This window comes from Castor canadensis, chromosome 16, assembly GCF_047511655.1.
Source record: "Castor canadensis chromosome 16, mCasCan1.hap1v2, whole genome shotgun sequence".
NCBI classification, from domain to species: Eukaryota; Metazoa; Chordata; class Mammalia; order Rodentia; family Castoridae; genus Castor; species Castor canadensis.
In genome coordinates this window covers 51,366,120-51,381,477 of record NC_133401.1, presented here as the reverse complement: position 1 = coordinate 51,381,477, position 15,358 = coordinate 51,366,120, and the positions used below count along the sequence as shown (strand labels likewise).

The window sequence follows — 15,358 nt, the reverse complement described above, 5'->3', positions numbered from 1 at the left end:
ATCATTTAGGGATGTCGAATCTTATCGGATGCTCCTGCACTTACTGAGATAGTCATGTGCTTTTGTCCTTCCTGCTGATGTGTTGTATGCTTTTTGGTTTGCATTGAACTATTATTGCATCCCTGGAATGACCCCAACTTGATTGTGCTGACAGTCTCTGTGATGCACTATTTAATTCAATTTGCTAGTATTTTGTTCAGAATTTTGCATGGGTGGGCACCAGGGATATGAGAATATAGTTTCATTTTCTTATATCTTTGACTAGTTTGGGTATCAGGGTAATGCTGGCCTCATAAAGAGTTTGGTCGTTTTGGTATCTTGGAATAGTTTTAAATGAGTTGGAATTGGATCTTTAAAAAAATTTTTCATAGATATATACAGGGAAATGTCACAATGAAACTCCCTATATCTTAAACAAACAAAAATGTCTTTTTTCAAAAATGGAGGACAAGAGGGTAAAACAGGTCCTATATGGGGGTTGGTACCAGTAGGAGGGGGGAGGATATAAGGAAAGGGTGTAGGAGGGTGAATATGGTGGAATATTATGTACACATGTATGAAAATGGAAAAATGAGACCTGTTGAAACTATTCCAGGAATAGAGGGAGGGAAGATAACAAAGAATGATGGAGGGGTGAATTTAGCTAAAATATATTGTAAGCACTTTTGTAAATGTCACAGTGTACCCCCAGTACTACAATAATATGGTAATAAAAGAATTCAGAATTAAAACCATTGTGTCAGGGACATTTTTTAGAATTAAAACCATGGAAGACATTTAATTATTGCTTCACTCTCAACAGTTATTATTGACCTGTTTGAATTTTCTGTTCTTTCTTGGTTCAATTTTGGTAGGTTGTACATGTTCAGCAATTTATTCATTTATTCTAGGTTTTGCAATTAACTAGCAGACAGTTCTTTATAATAATACATGATAATTTTTTGTGTTTGGGGCTTGTTTGTTCTTGCTTTTTTTGAGTCTTTGAAGACTATTATTGGATGGTTTATCTTTCTATTTTTTGATGTATGCATTGATTGATATAAACTTAGGATTTTGATGTTATGTAATCATTTTCATTTGTTTCAATAATTTTTTATTTCCTTTATTTTTTACTTAGCCACTGGTCATTTGGGAGAGTGTCACTTAAATCCACGTACTTGTATATTTTCCTTTCTTGTTCTTTATGAGGAGTCTTACAACACTGTTGTCTGGAAAGTTGCACCCACGGTCCCAGAAGGACGTATAGGAGATCTTCCCAAGGTCCTTTGGGATGAGTGTGGGAGTAACTCAGACCTGTAGCATCAGCAACCACAGTTCTGGAGCTGCAGGATGAACACTTCCCCAGGTCCAAGGGATGAGCACAGTGCTGCTGGTGGTGAGGGGAGTGTCCTGTGGCATCTGAGGTTCTGGGAAGCATATGGGAACTACCCTAAATCCTAGGAGGAGTAATTGCAGGTGTGGCTGGGGATTGTAGCACTGGGAGCTGTAGATGCAGATGGGACCTTCCTCAGTTCCCAGGGGATAGACAGAGGTGATGTCTAGACTTTGGGCACAGTACCTGCAGTCCCAAGACCATGGGCTGGGGAGGAGACTTCTCCTCTTTCCTGTGGAGCAGGTGTAGGTCAGGTATGTGGTTCTGACAACCATAAGTCCTAAGGCAGCAGAAGAGTGAAGGGCCTGTTCTCTGCTCTGTGAAGGACACACTCACTCCCCAAGGCTTCCAGTGGCATTAAGGGCTGGCTGCCAGGCAGGGTGGCATCTGGCAGTGTCAGCTGTAGGAGACTGGTTCTGGAAACAAGGGGCAATGTGAGCTTACAGCTTGGAGCAAGGCAGTTGTTCTGAGACCAGCCAGCTCCCCAAGACCGTGAGGACAGTGGGAAGCTCCAGCTGGGGTACTGTTGGTCTGATTCCATGATAAAAGTTGCTGGTTACTCCTGACTTCCTCTCCCCAGCACCGTGGAGCTCCCCACTGGCCACAGTTGGGGACTGGAGTTTCTCTGTCCTTTTCTGCCAGCTGCACATCTGGCTCTTCATGCTGTTTGGGGTTCCTGTGACTTCCTTGCTGACATCCAGAGCTCTCCAATGACTCTTCTTCAAAGACGGCCTTCCCTTTGCTGCCCATTTCTCTCTGGGGCAGTTTCACATAGTGAGGGCACTTCTTAGTCATCTTGGGTCCATGTCTGTCCGTGTTATATTTCCCTGGTGATTAATGACATCATAGGGCATTTTTCACATACTTGTTGACCATTGGGAAATCCTGTTTTGAGAAATACCTACTTAGACAATTGCCCATTTTTTAAAATTGGATTTTTTCTATTGTTTATGTTCCTTGTATATTCTGTATAGCAATCTTTTATCAGATGACTTACAGTGATTTTCTCCCATTCTGCAGGCTGTCTCCTCACCATGTTGATCGTTTTCTTTGCTGTGCAGCTTTTAAATTTGATACAATCCCCATTGTTAATTTTTGCTTTTATTTCCTATGCTTTTGGCATCATATACAAAAGAGTCTTTTCTCAAGACAATGCTTTAAAGCACTTCTATGTTTTTTCTAGTACTTTCACATTTTGGGGTCTCATTTAACTCTTTAATCCATCTTGAGCTGGATTGGTGAGAAATGGGCGTCTACTTTCTTTCTTCCATATATGGATGTCCAGTTTTCCCAGTATACTTTATTGAGGAGAATTTTTTCCTGCAATGTGTTCTTGTTGCATTTGTTGAAGATCAGTTGCCTGTAAATGTGTGAATTTATTTTGATCACTACAGTTTTGAGGTATAGTTTGAAGGCAGTTCTTATAGCACCTCCAGCTTTGTTCTTTTTACTTAGGATTGCTTTGGCTATCAGAGGATTTTTTATATATGGGCCACACAAATTTCAGGAGTGTTTTCCTATTTCTCTGAAGAATGTCATGGTATTTTGATAGGAGTTGCATTGAATCTACAGATCACTTGGGGTGATATGGATATTTTAATGAGGTTAATTCTTCCAGTCTTTTCTTTCCCTCTCCTTCTCTCCTCTCCCTCTCCCCTTCTCTCTCTCTGTCTCTCTCTCTCTCGCTCTCTCTCTCTCTCTCTCTCTCTCGTGTGTGTGTGTGTGTGTGTGTGTGTGTGTGTGTGTGTGTTCTCTTCAATTTCTTTGTTACTTTCTTTATAGAGACCATACACTTCTTTGGTTAAATTTATCCCTAGGTTTTTTGTGCTTATGTGTTTTGATTTTTTTTTTTTTTGGCAGGGGGAGCATTCTAGCTCTTATGAATGGGATGCTTTCTTTTCTTAGAGATTTCATTATCAATACATTATAAAGCTACTGATTTTTGTTTGTTGGTTTTAAATTTTGAAACCTTAATTTGTTATCAGTTCTAAGAATTTTTTGTTGTCTTCAGGGTTTTGCATGTATGTATAAGATGAAAAGTAGGTCATCTGCAAAAAAGGGATAACTTGTACTTCCTCCTTTCCTATCTGGATATCTTTTCTTTCTCTTGCCTTATTCCTCCAGCTGTGACTTCAAATATTACGTTGAATAAGCATTATAAAAGTGGCATCCTTGCCTTTCTTGTGACCTAGAGGAAATATTTTCACCTTTTTCCATTTGGTATGTATTAGCTGCTAGCTTGTCATATGTAGCCTTCATTGTATGAAGGTACATTCCTTCTATACCTAAATTGTTCATTTTATTATGAAGGCAAGTTGGGATTTATCAAATATTTCTTCTGGGTCTAGTGAGATAATCATATGGCTTTGCCATTCGCTCTGTTGATGTGATGTGTCACCTTCATTGACTTCAGTTTGTTGAGCCATCCTTGCATCCCACTTGATCATGGTGGATAACCATTTTTGTGCTGTTTAAATTTGCTACTGTTTTGTTGAGAATTTTGCATCTGTGTTCCTCAGGCCTATTTTCTATAGTTTTTTCCTCCTACTTTTTTATTACCTCCTTTTCTGGCTTTGGTATCAGGTGATATCAGCCTCATAAAATGAGTTCCTCTCAATTATTTCGAATAGTTTCAGAAGAATTGGTGTTAGTTTTTTTTTATTAAAGGTTTGGTAAAAGCTTTAATAGTAGTGAAGCCATCCACTTCTGAGATTTTCTTTATTGTGAGATGCTTTATTGACAATTTAATCTTGTTAATTATTGTTCTGCTCAGGTTTTCCATGTCTTTATGGTTCAACTTTCTTTATATATGGCTATAAGTTCTAGGTTTTCCCATTTGTTGGGATATAATTGTTCATAATAGTCCTTGATGATTTTTGTATTTCTCTGTAGTAATGCCTCCTTTTTCATCTCTGCTTTTACTTGTTCAGGTCTTCTATGCACCCCTCCTCCATTAGTCTAGCTAAAATTATACTGATTTTGCTTATCTTTTCAAAATACCATTCTAACTTTCATTGATCTTTTGGGGAGTTTTCAGTCCCTCTTTTATTTCTGATCTTTGTTATTTTCTTTCTACTAACTTAGGGTTTGATTTGTTCTAGAATTTTATTCCCTGAATTGCTCTTTTAGACTATTTACCTGAATTTTTTTATGCTGTCTCTTCCTGATTCACAGGACCCCAGTGGGTGGGTCATGACACAGCTCTGTGTTTAACAGCCTGGATGGACGCTGTGCTCTTTTGCTGAAGCAGTGCATGGTATGGTGACCTGGAAGCTCTTCAAACTGGGCTCAGGGCCTGTATGATCTACACATCTTTCTAGCAGAAAATATTTCAGGTATCCACAGAGATGGTGAGGCTGACTTGAGTTTCCTTCCTACCCGTTTCCTACTATTCAAAATTCTCTTAACTCAGGGTGCTCCCAAGAGCTGAGCTGACAGATGCTGTGTGTTTAGTCCCCTTCTTTATAAGGCCATTGCGTGTGTCTGTCCTCCGAGACATTTGTCACATTCACATGGCATTCTGCTGCCTACTTCAAACACTCCAGTGAAATAGCAGCTGTCTTTCTTATTCTTTTTTGTGGAAAGAAACCAGCCAGGCATCTCTAGGTAACCATCATGTTGGTGCCACTCCTAAAGCTTTAACGTAGGAGAACAGTTCAGAAGAAAGAAATGTCTCTGTATTATTCCTAGTGTAGCAACTCATGGGTGTCAATCAGGATAGAAAGGAAGACCCAAAATGACACTTCATTTGCTAGCTAGCAACCTGGGTGGACATTGGTGCCACTCACTGACATGGATAATACACAGGGTGGCAGTTAGGGACAGGGTATGTTGTAGTGCTACACCATTTAAGATGATGGCTGTGGGAGAGACTGTTCTGGTGCCATCTGGCTGTTCTTCCTAACACCAAAGAGTATCCTGTAGCCAACAGCAGCTCTGGTTGAGGAGGCAAAGAAGTGCATTGAGTTGTAGATGTGTTGCGTTGATGAGGCCCCTGTGGCTTTTGGGGGGAATGGGTGGCGGGTGTGATAAGAACAGGTGCTCGGCCTGAGTGATAGACATGAGGTCATGATTGCACAGGAGACAGGAGTTGTACAACCACCCCATGCACAGGGCTGCCTTCCGTCACAGTTGGCTGCATCCAGGAAGTGTTGGTTGTAAGATGAAAACTAATTTCAGAGACACTAGGATGAGGAAGAGAGGCCATCCTAGAATTGACATATATGGTCAGTGCTATTGTCTCTCGAGGCCAGAGAAGAGATGGGAGGACCATTTGGAGACACATGGGGAGTAACTGGAGGAGAAAGAAGCCTCCCCCTGCCTGTGGCTGTGTCGCTTCTTCAGTTCAACCAGATTTTGGGGCTTGATCGCTATTGACCATGTGAAAATAATCAAATCACTGTGACATAGGATTATAGCTATATGACAGGGAGTTACTGAGATTCTAAATGAAACAGGAATAAAGTCTTGGAAAAGAAATGAAATAGGAATAAAGTCTTAGAGGGAAAAGAAATGAAACTCAAGCAAGGAAGTTAAGCCAATGAACATATTTTAGGTAGAACCACAAAACTACAGAGAAACTGAAATCCCTTGAGACTTGCAGTCCTGTTTTCAAGGCAGCCATGTCCTGAAGCAGGTGTGGGTTTGGCCCTGTTTCATCCCTTGATTACTGTAGGGCTGGGCATTAAAATATTTTATGTACAGATGTGCCAAATTTATTTATGATGACTTCCGTTATTGGCTCACTTTAGTTTTCACTAAAAACAATGCTACAATGGACATGTACAGATACACACTATACTTATGTACATCCTTGTTATTTTTCTTTTGAAATTATAAATGTTTGGCTGAGAGATTTGGTTGCCAATGTTTGAGGTTTGGAATACAGTATTTTTATACAGTATTTTAAATTTTATTGCATTTTCACTTTATATTGTGATTTGCATCATGAGAGGATTTGCAGACACTGTGGACAAACGATGAGCCATTTTGTGTAAGGGTCTTAAGTGTGTTCATGGACCCTGGTGTCCAGGGGGCAGGGAAGGCGGGATCCCATGCGCATGGAGGGACAACTGTATACACTTTCCACGTATGTGACATTTTCCATACTTAAGAATACTCTTACTTCATATTACTTTCAGCTATGCCTTTTGAGTTTGGTCTTTTGAATCTGGTATTTTCACTTTACGTCCATGTTAAGAGGTTACACTTACTTGTGCATGGTTACTTATCTTCTTGGTAAATGGTACCTTTCAGAACTGTGTCTGTATTTACACTGTCTTTCCCTGAAGTTCTACTTGTTCTAAGATCTCTATTAAAATTGCCTACAGCATTTTTAAATTGGTATCGTCTCATATCTTTGCTTTCAACCTTTCTTTCTGCTTTAGGTGTGCATTGTATTCTAGCATGTAAGTGGATTTTATGGTGTTTAAATTATTGTATTTTCACATTTAAATTGCAAAATTTTTCTAAAATACAGTAAACCTGGATCAACTGGAATTCTTATACCCTGGCAGGAGTGTGAAATGGTATGAACACTCTAGAAACCGTTGTACAGCTTCTTATATAACTAGACACACCTAACCTGAGTCTTCAACCTCTGTTCACTCAGGAGAAATGAAAGCCTATCACAAAACGGCTTATAGGAAAATGTGCATAGTAGCTTTATAAATAGCCAATGTCCATCAGTTTGGGAATGGGTAAATAGATAGTGTATTACAATAGGAGCCACACAGAAATGTAAAGGGTGAAGTACTTTAAGCAACATGGATGAATTTCAAAAATTCATCAGCTGAGTAAAAGCATAGCATTCTAGACTCAGAAATAAGTGCTCAGGTAGCTCTGTTCCAGATCTTGGTAGGGGTTTGTAGTACTCAGGCAAAATGTATTTGTTAAAACTCACTGGATTCTGCACTGAAGATTTGTTTCATTCTATAAATTCTTTCACAAAAAGAACTATAAACATTATACTTTTGAGGGGCAGTATTGGAGTTTGAACTTAGGGCCTTGCATTTGCTAGGCAGGCACTCTACCACTTGAGCCACTCCTCTAGCCCTTTTATGCTTTTAGTTCATTTTTGAGTAAGGCCTTTTATTTTTGCCAGGGCTAGCCTCAGATAGCAATCCTCCTATCTACAGCCTCCCACATAGGTGGGATTACAGACTTGAGTCACAATGCCTGCTTGTTTGTTGTGATGGGGTCTTGGTAATGTTTTGTTCAGGCTGGCCTCAAACCTCAATCCTCCTGATTTCTGCCTCCCAAGAAGCTAGGGATTATAAGTGTGTGCCACCAGGCCCAGCCAAACATTAAACTCTAATGCCATTTGTGCTGAACTGTTAAAAGGGTAAAGTGTGAGGATGTCTGCAGTTTATTTTGAACTATATAAAAAAATAAGAGGTTATGGTTAGTCAGGTATGATGATGCAAGTTGAACCCCATGGTCCCTAAGTATTAGTTTGCTGGTTGTTTAAACTCAGCAGCTGCCATTGGTGTGCAGTGGTTGTTGTCACTGTGGTTCTACTTTGCATCTCTCTGACTCCAGTGCTGTGGTTACTTTTCCATGTGCAAGTCGTCATTCATACATCTACATTCGTGAAGTGCCTGGTCACATTTTTTGCCCACTTACAAAATTGAGTTGTCTTCCTATCAATGAGCTAACTTATTAGTATTTAAAATAACAAATGTTTGGGGGGAATGACATGAACTGTGTGTGCATGGAATCTCACAAGGTTACATGTCAAGTCATTTTGTTTCATTAATACACTTTATTTGGTTTAAAGACTGATAGATGTAGTTAAGGTTGTGAGATACAAAGAAGCATAAAATGTGAGCCAAAAGAAATTTTTCCCCTCGCAAACTGTTTCTATCAGGTATTTGTTATAGCAAAGATAAGTCTCACACAGATGGGTTTTGGGTGAGGCTATAGCCAGCTCTCTTATGGGTTCAATTTTGAATTTTGTGCAACATTTTACCAGCTCAGATGTTACTTTTTTAAGCTATATTGACCCTGATGTCAACATAAACTTACTGGGCAACCACAGCCAATTTATTACATACACATGTAACATAAATCGAGATTCAGTTTTAGCTAAAGCTTGCTGTTTCTTTTGGCTTATTTATGAGTTTCAAAATAGTCACTCTCATCTCCCTTCTTAAATATCTTAGGCCATATTATAACCTACAGTGCTCTTCCCTTCAGAAAACCACTTTCTGTAACTGTCAGCTTTGTAGTTTCTCAACTTTGGAGTTTCTCAGTGGGACTCAATCACTCTGTTTTGAAGTTTTATTTGTTGATCTAAAAGGACAGTTAAAATTTTTTGGTATTATTTAAATCTCTCTTCAATGGAAGAACAGCTTTCTCAGATTGTTTGCTTCACGATTACATGTAATATACACATAACACATACACAATGTCATGTCAGAAGTCTGCAATTGTTCTGTTTTAGTGCTGGTTGAGAAAAGCAACACACAGGTGACAAGCTTGGAAGGCTTAAGGATGGTTTACTTGTAAGAAGGTAAAAAGAAGTGAGGAGTGCTAAACAGACTTTGGGGTGGACAGGTGGGATTTACCTTCCTGGCACTCCAAGTTTCCCGCTGCTATCATGCCTGCTTAACTCTTAGGCCATGTAGTTTGGTGGGGGCTGATCCTAGTGGTGAAGAAGAGTTAACAGGCAGGCCTTGAGAAGGCTGGCCCTCCCTCAGCTGACATCTAGGGACTTGTTTTGGGAACTTGTTTCACCATTCCCACACTGAATGGCTCTCTGTAGAAGCAATATAGTGCATCTGAACCCCCTGCTCTCCTAAGAGGTCTAAATTTTGGTCTGTGCATGGAGAAGCAGCCTACATGAATGAGCTCCTAACATAGACCTTGAGCAGTCACTGATGAGCTTTGTTGGTATCCAAGGAAGTCACAGAGGGACAAATACAAGGCAGATGGGTTCTTTAAGAAGTTCATGTATTTCTCACTGGAGAGTAAGGGAAGCAAAGAACTGAGGATGGTGTAGTCAACAGTATTAAATATTACAAGGTATAAAAGGTATCAAAATGGCTTTTATTAGTTTATTTTTCCTTTCAACTTATAAATGCTATCACAGATTCTAAAGAAACCGGATTTGGGTGAAATTTCTTTCTATTTTGACAATACAGATCTAAGGACAGAAAGATAATTATGTGCTATCTTACAGTTCCTTGGAAAAATAATATGTGAAAAATTAGTAGAAAATGAAAATCTGAAGTTATCTGAAATCTAAAAATGTTAAGCAGTCTCTCCTGCATTTTTGTTTTGATCACCTTGTAGAATAACGGTGCACACCCTTGTGCTCATGGTGCAGGTGCCCTCAGAGCTTGGCATAGTCCTTCAGAATCATCTGAAGCTTCTGGCTCAGCATGATGTTGCCCCTGGCCTTCAAGCGGCCACTGAAGAAGGCCTGCAAAGAAGGGGGAAGAGCAAACGTCACACGGTTCCACAGTGCTGCTCATTGAGGAGGACAGTTGTTTACAGACTGACACAGGAGAGTTAACAACGCTGGACATCAAAGGCAACTTTCACCTACCAATGACAGCTGACTCAGATGAACTATTATTAGATCTCTAAGAAAAAAGACTCCTGTGTGTTTAGAAAATCAGAATAATTTATCTGCACTGACATGTCTGGAGTCCTATTTCAACCTATATTTCTGGCAATACGGTTTTTACATGTGAATTTAGACCATGTGACTAAAAGGCTATACTATAATTCCTAATAAACTTCAATTCAGAACTGTAAAAGCAGATTAACTACGTTTATTGCATTTCCATCCCTTAGAAAGCCATGCAATGCAAAGCAAGACTGTGTATCACTGTGGTGAGTAGACAGCTGCTACACATCCAGAACGCCTGGTTAGAATTCAGATGCTGCCACTCACTAGCAGGGGCGCGTGGACAAACCACTTAAACCCCTCTGAGCTCCTGTCTCGTCTACCACACATAATGCCAGCAGTATCTGAGTCTTGACTTTGTGTCCTGCTGCTTTACTAACTTCATTTATCAGTTCTAAGTCTTTCGGTTTTTGAAGCACTGTCACTGCAAATAAGGATAATTTCACTTCCTTCTTTCCTGTTTGTACACAATTGCTTTTGCTGCCCAGCTGCTTGACTACACCTTCTAGTACTATACTGAGCAAGTCATAAGAGCAGACCCCTGTGTCCTGATCTTAGGGGAAATGGTTTCAGTTTCTTCCCCATTCAGTTTGATGTTGGCTGCTCATTTATCATGTACAGACTTTCTTATGCTGAAGCTGATCCTTCTGTACCTAACTTGTTCAGTGCTTTTATCATGAAGGGATGTTGAATTTTATCAAATGTGTTATGTGCTTCTACAGAGATGACTGTGTGACTTTTATCCTTTATTCGGTTGACATGATACACTGTGATCATTGATCTACATAGTTGTACCACTCTTGTGGTACAGCTGGAATGCAACTGAGTTGATCACAGCAAGTGACTTCTTTAATGTGCACTGAATTCAATTTGCTAATATTTTGAGAATTTGTCCATCTATGTTCATCAGGAAGTTTGGTGTATAGTTTTCTTCTTTTGTGTGGCCTTGTCAAGTTTTGATAACAGTAGTGCTGACCTCATACAATGAGTATGAAGGACTTTCTCATTCCCATTCAATTCCATGGAAGAGTTTGAGAAGCACTAGTGTTAGTTCTTCTTCAGAAATATGGCAAAATTTGACAATGAAGCCATCTGGGCTTTTCATTGTTGAGACTTTTGTTACTGATTCAGTCGTGAATTGTTATTATTCTACTCAGTTTTTGTTATTGTTGTTGTTGTTTTAATGACTTCACAGTTCAATCTTGGCAGGTCACATGTGTTCAGTAATTGGTCTGTTTTTTCTAGATTTTTTTCAGAATAACCCTAAAGATCCTTTGAATTTCTGTGGTATCCATTGGTAAAGTCTCCTTTTTCATCACTGGCTTTTGGGGGTTTTGTGGTTTTGGTCTCTCTCTCTCTCCAGCTTTGTCAATCTTATTAATCTTCAAATACCCAACTCTGTGCTCCTCTGATCTTTGCACTGTCCTTTTACACTCTACTTAGACTCTATTAGGATCTTCATTTCCTTCTACTAATTTGGGGTTTGATTTGTTCTTGCTTTTCTAACACCTTGAGATGTGTCATTAAGTTGTTTAAATTTCCCTTCTGACTTCCTCAATGCCCCACTGTTCATTCAGTTTATGTATATGTAATTTTTCTAAAGTGTCTCTTGCTGCTGACACTAGTAATATTGTGATCAGAAAGGATACAGAATGTGAGTTCAATTGTTTTGTGGCCTCATATGGTCTGTGTTAAGAGTACAGGACATGTGCTGATGAGAAAACTGTTTCGCAGCTGTTGGATGGAATGGTCTGTGAATGTCTATTCAGTCCATTTGAGCCATAGGACAGTAAAACTGATATCTCTTCATTGGCGTTCATTTCACTGGATCCATTAGTGTATAGGATATTGAACTTCTCCACTACTATTGTATTGGAGCCTTTCTTTCCCTTTAGTCTAATAATATTTGTTTTGGAAATTGGGTGCTCCAACATCTAGTACATATAAATTTTATAATCATATCTTCTTGGAGAACTGATCTTTCATCATTATATTGTGACCTTTGTCTTACCTATTTTGTCAGATATATGTATAGCTATACCTGCTCACACTACATTTCCATTTCTTTGGAGTATCAGTTCCCATTCTTTCTCTTTCAGTCTGTATTTTTTAGTTGGACAATGAAAACTATTTATATTCAGCTATTATTGAAAGATAAAGGTATGCACTTGTGCCTGTAGTTTGTTGATTTTCTTATTTTTTTTTCTCTTATTCTACTTCATAGTTTGATGGTTTACTATATTGGTGTTTCTTTTCTATCTACTCTTCTAGTAAGATTTATACATTAGTAGATAGTACTCATGAGAATATGCTATTTATTAACACTGTTTAAATACACCAGGTGTCTCCATTTCTTTGTGTCCATAAAAAGTATTACTGCTTACCAGGAAGAGGCGACAGATCTGACAGATGGCAGGATAGGACCCATGCCTCTTAGACTGTGGACACAAAGATGGCAGGCCTTCAAACCTCCTCCAGTCTCAGGACTAGGGAGAGCATGTTTGGGCATGGAGCAGAGTAGCCAGAGGTTAAGCTTACGATGCCATAGATAGCAGGTCACGGATGCAGGACTCCCTTAGCACCTTTTGTAAGTCTAGTTTCATGGTCAAGAATTCCCTTCATTTTTGTTTGTCCTGCAAGATCTTTCTTTCTCCTTCAATTCTGAAGTATAATCTTGGTTTACTTGTTGGCAAATGCATCCTTCCATGCTCTCCTGGTCAGAAAACTGTTAATCTAATGGGGTTGCCTGGCATGTTTCTCTTTCAGATTTTAAAATTCTTTGTCCTATACTTTAGTTTGACTAATATGCCACAGTGGGTGTTTTTTTCTGGACATGTTTATTTGGGGCTCTACAGAAGTCATGTATTTAGATCCCTGTGTCTCTCCCACCACCAAAGGAATCTCCTACTATTATTTCACTGGATAGGTTTTCTAGGCTCTTAAACTTTATTTCTTCCCCTTCAGGCATGCCAATGATATGGATGTTTGGTCTTTTAAAGATCTTTGCTTTCTTGGTTTTTTTTAAACTTCTGTCTCAATGTGATACTTCAAAATACTTGTCTCCAAGCTCCAATTTTCTTTCTTCTGCTTGATCTATTCTGCTATTGAGGGTGTCAATTGACTTCTGCATTTCCAATCAGTTCTTTTTCAAAAGCTCTCTTTTTGTTGAATTTCTCAGTCAGATCCTACACTGTCTTCCTAGGTTCATTTAATTGTTTATATTCTATTGGATCTCAATGAACTTTTTGAAGACTTTGTCAAGGTTCATCCACTTCGGTATCTTCTGAGTCTGTTATTAGAGAGTTTTCATCTTTAGAAGGCACTGCACTGTTTTCATATCTGTGAAATGGATCTGGTGGAATGGATCACTCTACCAATTTTATGGGTGGCCTGCTTAGAGAGCAACTTTCTCCTGAAGACATGTCTTGAGATAGCAGTTTGCTATACAATTTGGAGTTTATTTCTAGCTTGGCATCAAAGTGTAGTCTCCCTGTAGCTTTTTTGACTGTAATCAGTAAGTTTGGGCACAGTGTGTACCATATCAGAGTCAGAGAGACCTACTGCCTCTAAAGGTGGTACAAGAGTGGGGACACTAGCTGTTCAGGCAGGTGGGTGCCCCTATGGCTACTCCGGTTGTGGTGAGGGGCCTGAAGCACTTGTCCTCTGACAAGACACTGAAGCTTCAAAGAGAGACAGATGTGGGAATCACCTGCAGCATGCACACCCAGCCTTGTCAGCAGTGCTTGATCGTAAGGTGCAGGGATGACCCGTGAAGGTGCGGTGGCAGCAAGTTATGTCATGCTCCTGCAGGCACACAGGGAGGGGCCAATGGCCTGGGTCCCTCTATTCAGCAGTTCTGCCCTCTCCCCCTTATTGTCTTCTTCCTTCCCCAGGCTTAGGTGAATACTCTATGCAGTCTGACAAGCAGGAGTTCCTAACTTCTACTCATCTAAATGACTGGTATTAAGCCTATGTTCTATACTTCCTTTAATCGATCCAGTACTGTCTACGGGGTGCTGGACAGTATTCTAGGCCAAGGAACAGACATCTGTTTGTCTTCTCATGAAGCTGACCTTAAAGCAGGGGAATAAAAAATGTAATCAAGTAATCTTTACTTGTCCATTGGCCTCCTCACGGTTATATGTGTCCAATAAGCTAAGTTATTTATGCCTCAGGCCTTTGTTCAAATCTTCACCAGGCACTTCTGTATAACCGAATCTAAAACATTTCCCCTCTCCCTTGTGTTCCAACTCACGGAGGGCAGACCAAGGCCTGAGAGCCACAGCTAGCCTGCTACTTGTCATTACGCATCTACCATTAACAATGGCAAGCTGAACAGCAGCAGCAACATCCTCCCCCACACATGACATAAGCACCACCTGTGTTTTCTTTACAATGGAGGGTTCTCAGGAATGAAAACTTAGACATCAGAGCAAAACTGCAATGGTCAACAAAGAAGCTGAGTAAGGGACAATTCTGAGCAAGTCACCTTCTGAGGGTCCAGCTTGCCCAGGACCACTTCCATGAAATCTTCATCTGAGATGATGATGGTTGTATCCGCAGAGCCCTCTGCAGGGCCCTGATATACCTTCCCAGAGCCGCTTTTCAGGTCAATTGCTGGGAAGGACAAGGAGAAACCAATGTGCATCACTTTTCTCTTCACAGGGTAAGAGTAAAAAAGTAACCAAAACAGAAACAATTTTTATAGCTTCCCTGCTAATGAGGTAATTATTTTATACTTACTTCTACCTATAGGTTAGAAAATCTTTTTTAGATGCCTTTTTTTGTATAAAGGTCTTCAAAAATAGTCAAATCAGTAATGGCTTCTCCTGAATGAAGAAGATTCATATGAAATACTATAATGTGAATTAATGTGGAATAAGATTGTAAGGAAGTGAAGCTGCTGGAATATATACAATTAAGTCCTTTAAATTCAAACAGAATTTAGAGTCAGCAAAGCTGAATTTAAATAGTTGCCTGCTGGGTGGGTTGGGGACACCTTTTGAATACCCAAATCCATCAAAGGTTTTGCCACAGGCATAACAGAACAACAAGAACAGATCTGAAGAATCTGATTTATTCCAAACACAGTCAATGCAGAAATTATTGTTGATGTTTTCAAGTTAGCTTCTCCTCTTCTAACATTTCTTGACAGAAGGATCAAATGTCCCAGAAACAGGCTCAGTAATGGAGAAAACTACTGGGAACTCTGCCTTTGTTGCTGTCTATACAACATTCATGGAGCTGTAGACTGGATTTAGACTTCAGAAGATTTGAGCTGCCCCAGACCACACTGGCCCAGATGTGCAGGGACCTACTGCTCCTTCAGCTCTGGCCTCTCCCTCATTCCA

General features: G+C 39.8%; 1 protein-coding gene across 1 annotated transcript in view; it reads right to left on the bottom strand.

Annotated features, from left to right (window-relative positions):
• Positions 1 to 9,402: 9,402 nt before the first annotated feature.
• Hsd17b4 (hydroxysteroid 17-beta dehydrogenase 4) overlaps positions 9,403 to 15,358 on the bottom strand; it is an 84,849-nt gene continuing 78,893 nt past the window's right edge. The window contains exons 23-24 of the mRNA XM_074057024.1: positions 14,497 to 14,624; positions 9,403 to 9,797 (exon numbers count right to left, since the gene is read on the bottom strand). Coding sequence (XP_073913125.1) covers positions 9,708 to 9,797; positions 14,497 to 14,624 — 218 coding nt within the window. The 3' untranslated portion in view covers positions 9,403 to 9,707. The remainder of the gene's footprint in view (positions 9,798 to 14,496; positions 14,625 to 15,358) is intronic.